Consider the following 18,904-nt stretch of genomic DNA (forward strand, 5'->3'; position numbering starts at 1 on the left):
CCTGTGCAGCCCTGGCAGGCAGGGCCACGGCCAGGAGGAGCAGGAGTAGGAGGCGCAGAGCAAGGGCCATGCTGCCTTGCCCTCTGCCAGTCCCGCAGCTCTTGCTGCCACCGCTGTCCTGACTCCGCTGTCCCAATGTCAGCACCGCTGCTGCCACCGCTGCTGCTGCCGCCGCAACAGTTGTGCTCAGGGACTGACTGCTGGCTCCTTGTGCTGCTGTGCAACCGCGGGGCTCTGGGACCTCTGTGATCTCAGAGCCTGCTTGTGACCTCATGGCCAGGGTGGAGTTGTGTGGAGTGGGTTCTGCTTTCTTTGGAAGGGAGCTCATCCTGCTCAGCTGCTCTGCCTAAGGGCTGTGACACAGTCCCAGCTCAGCTGATCTCATAGGTTGGGACATGAAGGGATGGAGAGCAGCTCTGCCGAGAAGGACTTGGGGGTACTGCTAGATGAGAGGTTGGACATGAGGCAGCCATGTGCATCCAAAGGAGAGTGCCCAGCAGGTTGAAGGAGGTGACTCCCCCCCTCTGCTCTGGTGGGACCCCACCTGGAGTACTGTGGAAGACGTTTTACAGTGACCTCTGTGAACCATCGAGAAGTTAGGTAGGAGGATCCATGTTTACAACTAAAAGAATTTTCTAGTAATTTTCTATGTCATTGATCATAGAAACCAAGAAAGAAAGAAGGATAAATAAGAGAAACCTGCAACTCCCTATTCCAATGAGCATTTTGCTTGTCTCTTGTGACCAATGAATAAAGTGTAAACATAACAGCTTTGTAAGAATGCAGAAAAAGCATGCAGGCTAGAATAAAAACAGGGTTTGAAGCCTTCTGGAAATGGACTGTGTTGCTTTGTAGTGTCTCGGTCTCTCCCACGACAGAGTACTGCATCCTGCTCTGGGTCCCCAAGACAGGAAGGACACGGTCCTGTTGGATCTAGTCCAGAGGAGGGACAAAATGCTCTGAGGGCTGGAGCCCTTCTGCTTTGGAAACAGGCTGGGAGAGCTGGCAGTGTTCAGCCTGGAAGAGAGAAGACTCCAGGGACACCTGATTGCTGCCTTTCAGGGCCTTCTGGGGGCTTGTAAAGAGATGGGGACAGAATTTTTAGTAGAGCCTTTCATGACCAGACCGAGGGGGAATGGTTTTAATCTAAAAAATGGTCAATTCAGACTAGATGAAAGAAACACATATTTTACACTATTGCTGATGAAACCTTGGCAGAGGTTGCCCAGACAGGTGGACATCCATCCCTGCAGACATTCAAGCTCCTGCTCTGAGCAACCTGACCTAGTTCAAGGTGTCCCTGCTCACTGCAGGCCATTGGGACAAGATGGCCTTTAAATGTCCCTTCCAACCCAAGCCATTCTGTGCTCCTGTGCACCATCAAAGCAGTGCTGCATTAGTGCTGGGCTGATTATGCTGGCACCTGTATTTTGGTACTTGTGCCATTTAGCAATTGACCACAAGAGGATTGATGGGCTGGACAGTGAAGTCTGCAAATAACACACAGTGTGCTCAAGGAGAAACAGGAGAGGAACATGGCTTCCAGTTCAGATAAATGCCAGCATTTTGCTGCCCATTCCTGGTTAGAGAAATAAAGGAATGTCCTGAAGATCCCTTCATGTGGGTGCATTACTTGCCATATCAGTACTTGTGTTCTGTAAAACAGGTTAAGTTGTTACAGCTTCTTGCCACATTTATCCCTGGATAAACCCCAAATACTGCTTGCTCCTTGTCTATTTTCTTCCAAGTCAGGGCAAATTTTGTTCATTACTGAGTGGGACATATTCATCTGTTCACAAGCAAATTCCTCTTGCCACTCTCACAATGGCAAGACTGCTTTGTTGATTTGCTCAAATCAGACTGTAATTAAGGCTACCTCTCACTAGAATTAAAGCTGATGCATTGGGAGGCAAAGTGTTGAGACATTTCTCCTGGAGTCTGACACTGTAGAGAGTTGTTCTGTAAGTAAATGACATCTGAAGACAGGTGTAGTCTACCATACTTCTGGCATACTAGAAGTGAGAAAAAACCCTTTGAATCAGGATTTTATCCTTTCTTCCTCCTCCCCCTCCCAGGAATTTTAATCTCTGAGGTCTAAGCTCTTCAGCTGCCTCACAAACATTGTTTTAATTCAGACAAGCATCCATGCAGTGAGCCACAAATCAGGACCGTGGTGTGAACCTGGAAGCAATGTAGGTTTATAGCACTGAAAATAATAATCCAATACCCAGGTTAAGCAAAGCATTTCTCAAATAACTCCACATGTCCTCAGAGATGTTTCAAAAATGATCATTTAATAAGCTGGGAGTGGGGAGAGAGAATGTCCTCAAAATCAAAAATACAGCTTTTTGAAGTCTTTATATTCCTATAAAAAGAGAGTCCAAGTTGTTAATCTATGGAACATTAACTAAGAAGTGAATGACAGATTGTCAAAATAATTGCTTAGGGAGCAAATGACCATTAATAAAAACAAGTTTAAATGTAGATAATAAGTAAACCATCACACTAAGGAAAAAGCCCGACCTGCCAAAACTAAAACAAATAAAGCTGTTTCAAATGTCTCATAAAAGAAAAAAAAAAAAGAAAATAATCAGAGATCCTCAAGGGCATTATTATCTATAGAAACTTTTGGGTATTGGGAAAAAAGGAAGGAAACTGTAGCATGCAATTCACAGATGTAACCTGGAATTTATTGGTGGATTTGTTGCAGAATTTCTGAGAGCAGAGTGGAGAAGCATAGGGGCTGATCAGACCATGTGTGGGCATTTACAGCAGTCTGAGGGATGTTTCTGGGACCAGCTGCAGAGAGGAAAAGCAGCACACAATTCCTGGGACAATCTCTTTGCTGGCTGTGGACTTTTTGACAGTCTGTCCCCTGGGGCTGGGGGAGCTGTCACGGGGCAGGGAGGGCCAGGGCTGGCAGTGGCTGCTCAGGGATGGCTTTGGCCCGTGTCCCTGGCAGCAGCCACTGCCCAAGCAGCTGCGCTGCCCCCGGGCTCTCCTCCCGGCCTGCTGGGCTTTGTTGGCTGGCACAGCCTGTGCCAAGGGCCGGCAAGGTGCCTGCAGGCCCCAGCTCTGGGGGAAACAAAGAACGTCCTGCCCGTATCCACCGTGCTGCCAGCTCAGCAGTGCAGCTCAGCACGGGCTCACGCTCCCCATCGCTCCCACAGATGCAGCCGGCACCTCAACACATTCTGACATCATCTGGAAAAGCATGAGAAGAGCTTTCTGCTGGGGAACAGCTTGTTTGATGAAGTTGATGGCCATTGTGGCTGGTGTGGCACTGTGCCTGATGATGTTCTGTGCTGGAATCTGGTATTGCTGGAAGATAAAACGGTGAGTGTTTTACAACTCTCTGCCTCAAACTCTCTTCTTTAAAGGCTGCTCATAGTCAGGGAACATTCCCAGAGAGCCTGCAGTGGAGCTGTGGCCAGTCCATGGTTTTCTCCTAATAACTCTGCTGAGGGTTCTGCTGCTGCCCAGTGCTTCCATTGGCCTCTCAATTGCTGGGCCTTGTCCTGGGGGCCCCGCTGGGGCTGCAGCCAGAGCTGGATCCCACTGAGGCTGCCTGGCCAAGAGCAGCCCCAGGGGCACAGGGCAGAGGCAGAGCAAGGTGGGGAGGAGAAAGAGCAGGGCCGAGGTTGCCCTTGAAAGGCAGAGGCGCTCTGGGGCCTGCTCCTGGCCAAGGACCCTGCCCAGAGCCGTGCCCTGCTGGCCGGGGCCTTGAGGGGCAGCTGTCCAGCTGGGCCCAGCTGTGCCAGCAGCTCCAGCCGTGCTGGGGAGCCTTGCCAGCTCTGGGCCCTGCTGTGCACGAGGGTCCCTGTGCGCCACTGGCAGCTGGGGCCTCAGCCACCTCCTCTCTTCACAGATGCTCCTGTGCATCTTCAGACGACGAACCTAAAAACAGAGGCAATGAAATCCTGGCAGTTTATCCCAGCTCTTCCCTTCTGCCCCTATCTGCCCCGCCATGGCTGCATCACCGTCATGAGGCCGTCCCAAAACCCACCCCTCCACAACAAGACCCTCTCCCCCTCAGCCCCCTGGTCCTGTTCCCCGGCCAGGACTGAAGGTGGGCAGCCCTTTTCTGCCAGGGCAAAGCTTGGCCCACATTTTATGTTGAAATAAAGAAATAGAGTTTTCACAGCTATGTCCATGTGGTAGCACCAGCAAAGCCCACCTGGCACCAGCAGTGGCTGAGCTCCATGCCCAGGAGCAGCCGTGGATGCCCACGGTGTGGGCAGGCAGGAGCCAGGCAGGGGCTGCTGTGCCCAGCGGCGGGGCCCCGAGGGGATGGGGGAGCCCATGCTGAGCGTCCCTGGGCTGAGGGCACATTTCCTTCTGTGGCATCATCTGGGCCTGGACCTGAAGAGGCACAAAGGGATATTTTGGGGTCCCTGCTGAGGGGTGCAGAGATCCCTCATGAGGCACAAAGGAGTATTGATGGCCTCTCCTAAGGTGTGCAGGGATCCCTCATGCGGTGGGCAGCAGGGTTAAATTTGAGGGGTTTTTTACTCTTCTCAGCACAGCACAGGGACACTTGGCCGAGGTTTTGCCAAGCTGGGAGAAAGCCTCTTGCAAAGGCTTGGGCCCAGCCTGTGGGCACAGCGGGCGGGCGCAGCCCATCCCCTGGGCCAGGCCGGGCTGCTCAGGCCGGGCCGGGCCAGGCTCGGGCCCCGGCAGGGAAGGGCCGCGGCCCTGGGCTCTGCTGAGGCTGCTGAGCTCCAGCCTGCCCTGTGCTGCAGCCCAACACATTGACAGCCATGGCCGTGCCCTGGGCCACCGCAGGCACCCGGGGCTACAGCTGAGGCCGCGCCTTCTCCCACTGAAGGGAGGCTGGCTCTGTTCCCTCGCAGGGCACAGCTTAGCTCCCAGCACCTTTGGGAACCTGCCTGCCGAGCAAGTGCTGGGAGCCAGAGAGTTCCAACCCTTCTCACTGGGAAGTGTGGCTGGTGGTGTAGGGATTTTAAATTTTTTTCCCTCTAAATTTGTGTCCTGGCAGAGGGTTAAGTTTGCTCGCTCTCAGTAGGGCGCTTTTCTTCTTGGCAGTCAGTGGGGTTTCAATGCAGCCAGGGTTGAAGGAGGATCTCTGGCCGCTTGGGCTGTGGTTGTGGGACTGGCTTCATCCTTCCTTTGGCTGTTATTTGCACTGGTGCTTGTGCAGGCATTTTACAGTAACTGGCTTCAGTTCTTTCCTCTTGCCCCCAAAAACTGAGAATAAACCTGTTTAGCACCAATGTTTGGGCTCCCAAACAGAACTGTTCTCATTCTACGAGTGTCACAGACATATTTTATGAAAAATCCTTTTTCCAGGGTCTTTTCTCCTGTGAAGCTGGGAAGCTTCAGCTTCTCCATGTTTTGTTGCTTTGGAATGTGATTTGGAGAATTGTTACCCAGCATGTGAAATTGTTTTTACTTGATGAGCAATGACAGCCACCTGTGTTAAAGCTGTGAACAGTCACAAGATTTGTTATTCATTCCTTTGCTTTCCCTTCCAGATTTTTGATGAATTCTTTCTCCCTATTTAGTATAGTTGTAGTGTAGTACTTTAATTTAATATAATATCCTCATATATCAGCCTTCTGAAACATGGAGTCAAGATTCTCATCTCTTCCCTCATCCTGGAATCCTCAAACAGAGGTATACCCAAGTCTTTCAGGCTTGCTCAGTGAATGAGCAGCTGATTGAAGTACAAAAATACTGAGAAACCCCACAGTCCCTTCCTAGGAAGAAACATCTCCCCATCTAAACCTCACCTGTCTTTATCCAGTTACAGGGGAAACAGACATATATATATATATATATATATGTATGTCTGTAATAAAATAACTTCAGCTTTAAATGAAATCTCTGTATTTATCCTTTTCCTATGAAATTTTGGTTAGAAAGAAGTTTTATTTTACACAGTTACATTTAGTAAAGACATTAAATAACAGATGCTTTTAAGATGCCAAATACTGGAACTGCAGCAAATTCCTCCCTGACTGACATTCATGAGTGCCTGCTCTCAGGAAGGAATCAGAAGGTCCTGTCCAGAGGGTGAGAGCAGATGTATGCCCTCTTCTCCAGGATCTGCTTTGCAGCTTTTTTAATGGAATCATCCAGGTTTTCATCAGCATCTGTGGAGAAAGAGAGAAAAGTCAACTAAGGGACCACAAAGAGCTGTTGTAAATTTCTTTCAAGAAGTGTTTTTGAACACAAATGCAAGAGTGTGAGGGCCAGGAAGAAACTGAACATTCTCTATTGAAAAAGATTGGTTATTACAGACTGAGCTTCAGAGACCCAATGCCCAGCTGGTCAGTACTTCCCAAAGAGTCCAAATCCCTCATTTCTATCAGCTACTTGTCAGAAGTATATACATGAAATGTAGATATTATATTCCTCAATAAGGAACTCTTGCAGTTGGCTTTAGCTATGAAGTGAAGACTCTTTTCAACAGGTTCCAGCTCTGCTGCTTGTTTCAATTAAAAGCGGAGCCAAACTCTTCTGTTGGTCACATCAAACTCACCTTTTTTTGATTACAGTCTGAAAGACAGAAGAGCGTAAGAACTATTTTATAGTACTTACATTTTTCTAATTGAGCCATGGCATAATTATTCTTGAAATAGGCTTCTGTGCAGAAGATATTTGTAAGAAGCACCTGGAAAAGGAGTAAAACTGAGTTTAAAAATAGTGAATGAATTTCATAACAAAAACCATGTAGTAAGAATACAGTAATTGAAACATCTCAAAGCTCTTTGATGATGGTGCCCTGAACCCCAGTCATGTGCAGTGCAGCCTCAGCTGTCCCTTTGAGGCCAGAGAACTGCCAAGGCTCAGGGCTGGGATGAGCCTTCGCCCAGAAGCTACTCCAAGACTGATTGGGAATCAATCCAGAGCAGGGCTCACACAAAGAGCAAAGTCTCAAGGCCAAAGCCAAACCTTCATCACGTTGGATTTGTTTTCACACTGATCTGGAGCAAATTTTTCTTGTGCTGCAACACCACTGTTACCATGAAACTTTACATGAGCTACTAAATAAGCACTGTCCTGTCCTGACCTGAGCTGTGCTGCCCAAATACTGTTGTGCTTATGTGTTTTTATTAATGATTATATGGAAAGAGCTTGGGAAGAACTGCATGGTGTTAACAGATTTGAGAGAACGTGCAGAGTTGTGGTGAGGTTCTAAATGTCTGTGTATGTGTTAAAGAAGTATTTTAAACATGTTGAAAGTGTGCAGCTCAACAAGCAGAGCCCCTGAGAGGCTCCTGCACTCTGGCAGGTTTAGCCACGTTCTGCTGCACTTTTATGGGAGAGTTTGCTGTAATTCCCCAGAGATGCAGCCTGCCTGCTGCCAGGAGCACAGCCTGAGTGGGAATGGTTGGTGCTGAGGGACACTCACCTCGTGGTCATGGTTCCTGAGCCCGATGCTGATGGAGCGGCTGGCCCGGGAGATGGCTGCAGTCATTGCATACAAATTAATCACCACATCTGCCACTCTCTTCAGCACCAGCTGCTCATCCACTATTGTCTGGGAGAGAGAAAATCATTATCTGCTTGTGGTTTGCCAATTTAAAACTTTAACCAAATATCACTGTCCATACTTCATGTTTAGGTCCAGCTTTATTTCGCATAAACCGGTTCTAGCCTAGGTCAGAAATTATCATTGTTAGTTTTGGGTTTACTAAGCTGCACCTTTTAAATTCTACTTGTAAAATTGTAATATTGATGTGTGCCTTAAACCACTTTGTTAAATGCCTGTAGCAGCAGGATTTGTGCTTACACAAGAAGAAAACAACCAATTCACTGAGGGTGCTGGTACTTTGGTTTTGGTTCTAACAATGTAACTTGCCCATTACACTGAGTACCTAATGTCAGTGTGTTTTCTCACACCCAGTGAGAAGGTGTCATGTGAAGGAAGTGCTGGTCCTGCCACACTCAGTCCCCTGCAGGTTCCAGTGGGGCCCTGAGGATAAACTATTCAGTAACAAAGACAACAGACAAAATAAATAGTTACCTTGCCAAACCTACTTAGCAGGCCCCTGACTGTAGTTCCAAAATAATAAACGTTTTCTTCAAGTTTCTTGGCATTCTCCTATAAAACAAAACACAAAATAGAACAATTTGAGTAGTCTTATAACAGAAAAGCAACATACCCCCACCCCCTTTAAAGAGGATACTGGATTTTCTCTTTTTTAACATTCATCCACCTTGCTGCTAAAAGCCAGACAGGCACATTTCTTTCTCTCAAAGATCCATTACAATTTTCTGGAGTTTACTCTCAGTAACTTTTAGTATAGGCTTATGATAACAAAAGTAACTAACAGAACGCCCCATGAAAAATATACCTTATCTTTTTCCTATTAACAGAACATTCATTTTTGGTCATAAAAACCTTTTCCTAAGTGATTAAGCAAGTATGTGTATGTGTAATTCACAGTCATTCTGACCTGAAACTCTGTTCCAATTAAACAGGAAAAACTCCTGTTTTGTAACTAACCTTATAACAAAGGGCAGCTATTAAAAACGCTTTAATATGGTGAAGGCTCAATTTATACAAATTATCCAAATGGATCTAAAACTGGATTTGGTATAAACACAGGCTTAGAGCAGCCTTCATCCTCCCTTGATACCTGGACAATAACTGTAACTTCTTACCCTGTCATGGTGCCAACATCTTCTTACCCTGGAAAATCTCACTGCCCCTAGGTATACATTTTGGTTTGCAAAACCAGGAGATGAAATTGTGGCAAGCAGCAAAGGGAACAAACACAAGAGCTCAGCAGAGAGGCCCTTACCTGGAGGCTGGGATGCACCACCCCACTGTCACCTACAAGCCCCAGATCCACCTTCCTGCCCAGGGTGTCCTGTAACCTGGTCAGGAACTCCCCCAGCGCCACTCCCACGTTTCCTTTCTTGATTGCTCTGAAATGTTGGGGAAAGAATGGCTGTTAAAAAAAATTCCAAGAGGTTCAGACACAACCAGTTGGAATTCCAAATACTTTAGCACCAAGTCCTGATCCACTGCTGTGAAGTCTGGAGAACAACTGTGGAGCCTTAAGAGTCATCAGCTGCTCTCCAAGACACCCACAAGGAATTCCAGAGACCAGTACTCAATATGCACAATGCAGCTGTTGTGTCAATACAACTTCATTCAGATACAAAATATTAATTACTGGTCTTGAAAGAAATAATTACAGCTTGTGTAAAAGTCCAAGATAAAATGCATTAAATGCTACAATTCCTAAATCTATGAACCATCCCATTAAAAACACAGAGTCCCTGTAACAGTGAACTTTTACAGACAATAAATAGAAATACTGCAGGTATTCCCTGCAGTTTGTCCTCTTATCTATAAAGTTATCTGATTCTGTTTAGTTTATTTAAAACTATTAAGAATAAATAAGAACATACTTAATTTTGTCAGTTAAGATCTTCCCTGCATGCTGCATCCCTGTCAGTGCAATGTACATTCTCAGGATTTCATTGGTGCCCTGGAAAAAGCAGAAGAGAAAGTGAGAAGGTGGGTAACCAGAGTTTACAATAGTGTTTTCCAAGCAGGTCTGTTGTGTCCCTGTGCTCTTCCCACTGCTCCAGTATCACATGATGACTCTCCCCACACATAAACTGCCGCCTTTTGCTTTATCTCAGTTTTAATTCTGATTTCATGGGGCATTGCAGAAGTTGAGCCCCTCATCATTAAACACACAAATATACCCCAATGTAAAAGAAAACAGACAAAATGCATTTTGATTAAAAATGCTCTGCACTGTTCCAGTGAAGGAATATTTGAATAGTTGTAGAACTGCTCAAAATGAGCTGAGTTAAAATCAAGTCTGACAGTGACTCTGATGTGCACATGATGGGTCACTGACAATCCAGCTTGGAAAGAGAACAAGCTTCAGAACCAACCTTTCTTTTAATTTAAATAGCCATCAATAAGTTAATTAAATGTCTAAGTTGATCTTTTATGAGTTTCTCTGCTTCTCTTGTGAGAAGCACACAAGAGGAAAGGTTACTGCTGTAACTCACACTGTGGTCAGTCTGTAAAAGCCATCATAGCTTATTTTATTATAGGGAACTACTATTGATATTCCAAAGAAAACAAGGTTAGTCCTGCAGTTTTACTGTTAGAGACTTTGCAGCTGAAGGAACAAGATCCTGGTCAATCAAACCTTCAGGTTTCTACTCCCCTTTATAGGAGGTGTGAACTGCAGTTTGCAGAAAAAGGGGATCCTGGTACTTGCCTCAAAGATGAGCAGGATCCTGGTGTCTCTGAGGTAGCGTTCATAAGGATAATCCTTCATGTAGCCAAGGCCTCCAAGGATCTGCAGAGCCTCACTCACACATGCCCAGGCACCTTCAGAGCTGAACACCTGCCATGGAACAGGGTTTGATCAGCAGAGAGTAGATAATAAATCAGCAATAAACACAGGATGCCCTGCTCTGGGGTTGTATCCACAGGACACTGCTGCAGCGTTTTCTGTGTGTTACACCGGTCCTGGAGCAGTATCCCTGTGGCTCAGGGGTTTGTCAAATTTAGTGATGCAATGCACAGGGCACTCTCCACATTCCAGGGACAGGGGCAGCCCCACACAGGGAGAGCAGCTGCAGCTGCTTGGCTGGAGCCCAGAGCAGGAGTTTTCTGCAGTGACCATGAGGGACACCCTGACAGCCACAGCCTGGATATTCCACAGGGTTTGTTGTGCCATCAGCTCCCTGGGAAAGCTGGCACAGCAGCAGCTTGGCCAGGATGGCAGCTGGAGTGTGACTGAGTGTCCCAGTGCTCATGTGAGGCCTCCTCAGACGCCAGCTCAGCGGCTGTGACATTCTCAACCTGTTCCCTGCTGGTTTTATTTTGCACGAGTCTGAGCTTGTGGGGTACAGACAGAACAGTATCTGTCATTCCACCTGGCTGCAGTGCTTCTCTCCTCTAAATGCAGCCCTGAGTTCTCAGCCCTCTGCAGGCTGAACACTGAGCCTTTTCCCAGCCCTGGTTACCTTGACCATGGCAGCCTCGACGGAGCAGTCAGGGAAGCCTGGCCTGTTCATCATCCCTGCAGTCAGGTAAGCCATGCTCTCCATCACGTAGGCTTTCACAGCCATCAAACAAAACTTCTCCTGCCACACAGCAACAGGAGGAATCGTACAGAAATTCAGATGCAAAAGTCCACAATCAACCCTCAAACTTAAAAAGACCTGCAGTTCTTATATGTTTTACATCATCAAATTAATCAATCAATAAAAAGTACCACTTTGAAACAACAATAAATAAAAAATACTTTTATACATTTATCATTCTGGACATTTAAAAGATCAGTGTACAGAAGTCAGCACCAGGTTCACACAAATTTCTAGCAAATCCTTTAAACCAGTACAGCCAAAATACACCCAATGCAATCTATGTCCTGGCACTTCGCACAGAGATTTAGGTGTTTCATGTTTTGTTACCTGAATTAATCCAAACTGGCTGAGTTTCTTATTGAATTGTTTCCTGGTGCAAGCATACTCTGATGTCAGTTCTTCAAAGAAAGAAAAACAAGTCATTCTCAGAAGGGCTGTGACAGACCATTCCAGCAGCTGGTGTCCTTCCCTGGGCGGTGACATTCCAGTCTGTGCCCAGGAGCCCCCTGGCTGTTCCAGAAGCAGCACTTTGTGAAAATCACCCTCACACTGATGATGTTGACCAAGTGTGGGACCAGCCTGTCAAAGGCTTTTGAACCAGAGGTATGAACCTGTACTCTTAAGAGAAGTGATCAGGTTTGGTGCTAATTGGTTAGAGAGACTTCTGTTACTGTTTTGGCTAATAATTGGCAGAAAGCAGTTTTAGCCCTAGTTACTGTGTGCAGCTTTGAGCCAGTTATTCAGGTGGGAGGTTCCAGGGGAGATTACACCTTCTAAAATCAATAGTACAGAGGTTTTTTTGTTGGGAATAACATTTTACCTCAGGGAAGTCCAACAGAGGCAATAACCTCCCACTCTATGAACTGAATCTACACTGTACAAAAGGAAAAAGACCTTTATTTCAAAACCTCTGCAAGCAGGCTTTTAATTTAATTTTTCAAAACCATATTTTCGTGTTTTAAAGATATCAAAGCCTGTTATGACAAGGTCAAGACTCCTGCTCCCACTCTGAATGTCTTGCATGATCTGCCTCAGGCAGAGCAGTTTCTGCTGGCACCCAGCCATGCAGAGCTCCCAATTCACCCACCTATCAACTTCTTAATCATTCCAGCAGATGCACTGCCCATGCTAAATCTTCCACTGTTGAGGATATTCATGGCAACCTGTGAAGAAACAGATGGGGTTTAGGCCACATTCTCCTTAGGTCACTGCTTCCTGCTTCTGTGTTCCCTGGATTTCACTCCTCACTGGGACACACTGCCAGTCCTGGAGAGTGCCCTCACATCAGCCACCACAGCTCTCAGCATCCCAAGGAAAATGCTTCAAAACTGGGCTTTTCCTGCCACCCATTACATCCAATTTTGTATCTGAAGTAGATGATCCGGTGACTTGGAAATAATCTCTAATTAGATGAAGGTAAAATGTAGATAAAAATGCATTTATCTGCAGCTGGTAAACAACATTCCAGCTGGACAGTACGGCTCCAGTTTATCAGATGAAGAAAACCACAGTATTTCTCCTTGCAGCTGACCTGTGATGGCTGCTCTCTGCCTCAGGTGGCTTTCAGCAACACATCACAGAAGGGATAAGAAAGGAGGTATAGAAATGAAATACAGACCAATAACGTAAAAAAAATAGATTTTGGAGTCTGGTGTCTGTAGTGTTGTTTCTCAACATGGGTGACTCATGTCAAAGCCTGTTAGGAAAGAAGTCACTGTCCTACATTTTAACTTGTCAGGAAGGCACCATAACAATCTTCTTTTAATCTCTACTACATTAAGGAAAATAATTTCTTTTAGCACTTAGGCCTGGACTTGCCTGCTACAGCAGGAATAAGAAATGGAGAAGGAGTAAGAGCAGGTTAGCAACTCCCCAGGTCACACTCTCAGAGAAAGGTTACACTGCAAGGCCACCTGTGGTTTTCTCTCCTGGGGTCCTGCCAGCATTTCCCTGTGCAACAGGGCAGCCCTGGAGAAGCACCTGACAGCCAGGGCACCTTGGAGCTGGGCATGCCTCCAGCACTCCCTGTGACATCCACACAGCCTGTGCCAGGGTGTCTCCCTTCCCACATTCTGCTCTGGAACCAGCAGAGGACATGTCCTCCATTCAGGGCAGAAGGGCAGCTGAAGTCACTCCCTCTTCTGAGGGGACACCACAACAAACAACCAAAAGCCCAACAAGAAGAGAAGAAACACAGAAATCTGAGATGATGGCACACTGTGCACTGTCCAGTGACACCAATTTACAGATCAATGGGGGAATCTCTCTTCCTGTACCCTAGAGTGTGGCAGTGCTCACACCACCCACAAGGAAACTTCAGCACGGGGGGAAACAGCCTCCTTCAGACTTCTATAAATCACCAGTAGTTATTCTCCACTGCTTACCTTAAATCCCCCTCCAACTTCTCCAATTACATTCTCTATAGGCACTTTGGTGTTTTCAAAATGTACTTCACAGGCTGAAACACAGAATTAACACTTGATCAAATATGACACAGAAATACTTAAAAGACATTCAGGAACTTAAGTCACTATTTGTAGCAGGAAATGAAGTCTTCCTAATGCATTGTTTATGACAGAATTATACATGCTTCGCCAAAGAAGTGAGAATTTGGGAAAAGGCTGTAGTTGACATCAGTTATTGATGTAAAATATTTAAAATATTATGAATATACACTGTGTAAACAGAGAACTACAGTTTGGTCTTTATTTCTAGTTCTAAGGAACTGACTGAACAGTCACCAAGATGGTGAAAAGATGCAATCATTACAAAGCTTAGAAGAGCTGAAGAACGTGGACTTCTAGATTAAACCTACTGGCCACTGAGTCTCCTGAATGATTTCTTTCACTGCACAGTGAATGAACTCCACAAATTGGATTTCTTATTTCAGACCCTGCGTCAGGAAGGGCTCCTGGGAAAAGCCAGCTAAAGAAACATGAAACTTATACTGTAACATGGAATACGTATTGATTTGCCCCTGAATTCAGATGATCCAACCAAAATAAAACCTTAAACTATGAAAACAAGTTCTGCTAACAGTTTTAGGTGGCTCTTACTGTTGGAGCCTCGAATGCCCAGTTTATCCTCGGGTTTCCCATGGGTGACGCCCCCGAAGTCCCGCTCCACGATGAAAGCAGTGATTTTATCCTTCACCTGCCCGTCCTTGTCCACAATCTCTGTCCTGGCAAACACTGTGAAAATACTGGCCAGGCCACCATTGGAGATCCAGACCTGTTTTGAGAGAGGGAAGATGTGTAAGAAAGGTAAATGTGCTGATTTTGTGGGCACAGCCCTCCAGGGTTTTGTAACAGGCTGGGAAAAGAACAGAGTGCTGAAAAATTGCTGTTCCTTCCCTTCAGTTCTAATGAGGGTCTGCTCCCAGGGTGAGCACATTTCTGAGGAGAGCTGACCACATGTGCTCAGTTTAGAGCAACTTTAAAACCAGAATGTAGTATCAATATGCATTAAATTAAAATCCACAGTGCATTTCCACAAAAGCTGGTCCATCCTGCTGCTGCTGGCACCTGAGAGATACAGGGGCAATGCAGACTGGACAAACCCTGTGGCCAAAAATTAACTCTGATGAGAAATTCTCTGATCAGCCTCTCCCCCAGGGTGGGTCTCTTCACACCACAAATGGATCAACAACTACAGACCAAGTCTGCAACGCATCCAATACTGCTGAAACCAGGACATCTCTGATTTCTTCAAGACTGGCTTTTGTCACGGTTTCTTTTAACAGAAAGGTTCCAAGCAGACCTATTTCTAATTAAATATCAAGTTTTATTTTAAAATCTAGCCTGCAGAATGAAGAGATGTCAAATACAGGTTCAGGTTTCCTTTTACCTAAGCTGTCATGGAAGGGGCTGATTTACTAAGAAACCAACCCGCCCTGAAGCTGAACACACAAATGGCCAACAGAGAAAGAACCCAGGGTAGTTTTCCATTTTCCTTACCAGGAGTTTAATGCAGTAATTCTCTAACAATAATTTTCTAGTCCCTTTGTGCCTAATCTTTTTGACAGGGTCATTCTCCTCTAGCTTGGAAACCTCCCAGTTCCAGACTGATGCAAAAGACAAGAACACTTCCTACATTTGTAAGAAACCCCTTTCCTGTTCCCAGTCTGTGAGTAGGTACCTTGGAGCCATTTAACAGGAAGTGTTTCCCATCTTCACTCAGGGTTGCCCTTGTCTGGATGGATGCAGCATCACTCCCACTAGAAAACAAACAAGTTACTAATGTTTAAAGAAGTAAACACGCTTTAAAAAAACAAAACTGCATATTCCCCCTCTTCCTATTCTGTAAAAAGGAGGGGGTCTCAAATAGCAGTATATAAATTTTAGCTTTTAACTAACAAGGAAGCTCACTAGATTGAACAGTTCTAAAAGTTACCTGAGGGGACATTTCTTCTAATTACCATGTTATCAGGATTATAACCTGACCAGACTGTGTAGAATGCCACAAAAGCAACATTTTGGAGCTACACTTTGAGCTATGTGAACACACAATGAGCCTCTCACTTAAGTGACAACAAAAATTCTTCCTTTTAGTTTTGGTAGCTCCTTCAAAACAGGCTTTTATATTTTGAATAAGAACTGAAAGCATCCCAGAACAGTCACAGCACATTATTTCTGACGTAGCACAAAGCATCCTTTCAAGTAAATGAATTCCTGGGATGAGAACAAGAATCAAGGATTTCATGGACACTGCCAAAAGCAGCATGTTGGGGAAAGAGTAATTGGAGTGTTCCTTGAAATACCAAAACTAAGCCACAGATGTATATACTGAAGCCATGGGCCCCAGATAAAGAAGCCTGAAGGTATGAAGCAATGCAGCTAAGGCAGTGAGCCCCTGTGGGGCTGTGGGGCAGCAGCACCTGCCGGGCTCGGTGAGGCAGAAGGCAGCAATGTGCTCCCCCGAGGCCAGGCGGGGCAGGTACTTGGCCTTCTGCTCCTCGGTGCCAGCAATGAGGATCCCCTGCAGAAACAAGCACAGGAAACTTTGCAGCATCACCCTGTGGGAAAAGAGAGGGAGCTGACAAGCTCCAGCATGTTCAGAAAGCTTCATCTGCAAGTTTTATGGCATAGCAAGAGACAGTTTAATCAACAAGACTGTATTATTTGTCAGTCATTAAAATATTTTTTCATTAGCATTCTCTGCTCAATTCCACAAGGAATCTTCTCTTGCTATAACAAACTGAGTGTGGTTTCAAGCTTCTTTCTGCCATCCACCCAGCACTAAAAAGGTAAATACCTATGGCTATATTCAAGTTCAAAACTGACACACTTTCTCTCAGATGAGTTATCTCCTCTAGGCCCCCCAACATGCAGCCCCAGCCAGCCAAAGTTCCTCTTTTCTGAATTCTTTCCTTCCTCATCACCTGAGCCCCCCTGATACTGCTTCAATTCTATTTATTCTAGGTACTTTAAACAAGTTTAGCCAATTTAAAAAAAAAAAACAACTTGGACTCATTCACCTAAGAACAATTATCCTAATAGTAACTTCCTTGTGTACTTCCTATGCAGCCTTTCTGTCTCACACTGAACCAGTGGCAGAGGCTGCTGCAGACACCAACAACCTGATTTATGCTTTGCCAGTAATTCTGATTTGCTCCCCCTAAGCCCCACATTTTTCACTTCACCTTTTCCATGCAATCTGTGCAGAAGCCCTGGCCCCAGAGCAGCAGCATTACCTTCAGCCCAATGGCCTGGTGAGCTGCCAGGGTCACTGCAATGGAGCCATCCAGGGAGCTGATTTCTCCCAGACGTGCATACATGGTGTTTGACAGGCCCAGCCCACCTGGAACAGGCACCAGGTTTTATTTCAGTACATTTTTTGTGCCACTTCCCCGCTCCCCCAAAAATCCATTTCAAGTACAGAAATACAGGAATGTAGCAGCTTTAACTGGAGAGGTACAAAAGCGGCACAAAATGCACCCCTAGATGTTCTTCTGTGGCATTTACTCACCATATTCCTCTGGAATCTGCATGCCAAAGAGACCCAGGTCCTTCAGTCCTTGTAAGGTTTCGGGTGGGATTTTTGCATCTTGATCGATTTTCTTCGAGTCCACTACAAATACAGAATTTTTTTCTCATTTGACACTGTGTTTCTCAGTGCCCAGAGCAGCTGGGAGGCTACAGGATTCCCCCACCAGGGCCACAGTCACTCATGACCCTTCTCATTCCCAGCTTCACAAGAATTTCTTCTTTCTAGCTTCAGCCTGACCATCCTGTTTGTCCTCACCACATATTCAGGAAAAAGACTTGCAAATGGGAAAAATACAGCATTTATTTCATTTTCTCAAACATTTCTACTGGTTCTGCATGCCAGCAGATTCCAAGACTGGAATAAGCAAAGTATTTTCAGGATTCTCTATCTGAACTAAGTCTAGGTCGTGAATACAAGAAAAAAAAAAGTACATAAATGAGGAAATTAGAAAATCTTGTTCTTAGGAGATTTTAGATTCTTGGGGGATTAAGAGAGCTGTTCTGTACCATGGCAGTGAAAACAAACAGGAATCATACTTTCTCCAGACTCCATAATTTGACCCTTTTATTCCTTCCCTAAACATCAGGCTGTTTACTCCATGAACCATGTTCCCCCCCACAGAGCAAAGAGTTAAAAAATGTAATTTGAATAAATCCTTTATTTACTGTCAGTGAGCAACACTACAATTTTACAGTTAAAATCACCTGGATCTTGCCAATTGTGATGTGTGACAATCACTGGCTTCTCCAAACTCCTACAGAGTTTGGAAAACCTCTGTCAATGGGAAGGCTGAGACAGTGCTGTTTAACTGCCCCAGAAATTGCTGTCTGTGCAAACCACTATTCTGCAATTGCTCTGGAATTGGCTTATCCAAGGCAGCACGAATGGAAGGACACCCTGCAATGCTCTCTGGAATGCAGATGGTAATAAGGCCTTTCCCAAATGGAATTATTACTCTAATACTGAAAAAACAGAAATGCTTTTGATTTTTCATAACTCCTCAACGAGCCAGCATTTCTGAGTATCTCTGCTGCATTTTGCCACGGTCAGTTTTACCAGAGTAGGACAGCTATAAAGTTCTAGGAACTAGAACTAGGAAAAAAAAAATCACAATGTATGAAGTAGTTAGAAGCACAATTCAGCTGAGCTAAAACCAATTTCAAATCCTATCTTTATCCCAGAATTCTTTTACATCCTTGGTTTTTCCCCTGTTTTGGAGATTTAATTCTTCTGATCAGCACCCAAATACTTCCCAAAAAAGCCACAAATGGACATGCTACAGAATCAGCATCACTGTGTGAGCAGCAATAAATGCATAAACTAAATTAAATGTTTGAAACACCTTATGGAAACTGCTATAGTGAAATAATTTTGTAATCACTAAATCACTTGCATGGATAAAACCACAATAATATACCTTCTTCATTGAAGAACTTTTCAACAGGTCCCACAAACTGGTTGATTTCTGCCAGTTCTTCATTGCTAATTTCTGGGTAAGGAAAAACTTCTTCCTAAAATAGGAGAATAGGAGAATTATTTAATAATTTTCAATGCACGAACCATGCAGTTAAAATAAAAATCATGGGAGATATGCCTTGCAAAGACTCTAAAACACTGTGCAAATTAAGAATTGTGGAAAATGTCCCGAAACAGAAATAGGGCTCCACAGGACCCAACTTTATTTCACATCAAAACCAGACCAGAGGGTGTTAACTGAACAACAGAAACATGAGGGAGAAATCAAGAGATCCTTTAAGAACCACGAGGATGCAAAAGTTCTTCATCACCCATGAGTTTTAACCCTATTCAGGGACTG

General features: G+C 45.2%; 1 protein-coding gene and 1 long non-coding RNA gene across 2 annotated transcripts; one reads left to right on the plus strand and one right to left on the minus strand.

Annotated features, from left to right (window-relative positions):
* Window positions 1-219: 219 nt before the first annotated feature.
* On the plus strand, window positions 220-4,048 carry LOC135307558 (uncharacterized). Its single transcript, XR_010368292.1, has 3 exons — window positions 220-600; window positions 3,171-3,336; window positions 3,869-4,048. It is a non-coding gene; the product is annotated as an uncharacterized LOC135307558 (long non-coding RNA).
* A 1,785-nt stretch (window positions 4,049-5,833) lies between these two features.
* Window positions 5,834-18,595, minus strand: LOC135307559 (complex I assembly factor ACAD9, mitochondrial-like). The gene is made up of 17 exons (XM_064431971.1): window positions 18,506-18,595; window positions 17,068-17,169; window positions 16,793-16,899; window positions 15,977-16,077; window positions 15,238-15,316; window positions 14,157-14,331; window positions 13,485-13,558; window positions 12,188-12,263; window positions 11,428-11,498; window positions 10,978-11,097; window positions 10,224-10,352; window positions 9,391-9,470; window positions 8,775-8,901; window positions 7,994-8,071; window positions 7,379-7,507; window positions 6,565-6,637; window positions 5,834-6,116 (listed from the first exon to the last, which is right to left on the minus strand). The coding sequence occupies exons 2-17, from the start codon at window positions 17,087-17,089 to the stop codon at window positions 6,016-6,018; spliced, it is 1,542 nt and encodes a 513-aa protein (XP_064288041.1). The 5' UTR covers window positions 17,090-17,169; window positions 18,506-18,595; the 3' UTR covers window positions 5,834-6,015.
* Window positions 18,596-18,904: the final 309 nt, after the last annotated feature.

The sequence above is a fragment of the Passer domesticus genome, chromosome 9 (assembly GCF_036417665.1).
Source record: "Passer domesticus isolate bPasDom1 chromosome 9, bPasDom1.hap1, whole genome shotgun sequence".
NCBI classification, from domain to species: domain Eukaryota; kingdom Metazoa; phylum Chordata; class Aves; order Passeriformes; family Passeridae; genus Passer; species Passer domesticus.

Bases quoted from the DNA above. Each gene is read 5' to 3' on its own strand.
- LOC135307559 (XM_064431971.1), bottom strand. From the start codon at position 17,089: ATGCAGATTCCAGAGGAATATG. The intron at 8,072-8,774 runs GTAAGGGCCTCT...TTTGTTTTATAG, and splicing joins TGGTGCATCCCAGCCTCCAG to GAGAATGCCAAGAAACTTGA. The intron at 6,638-7,378 runs GTGAGTGTCCCT...CTCCTTTTCCAG, and splicing joins TCAGGAACCATGACCACGAG to GTGCTTCTTACAAATATCTT.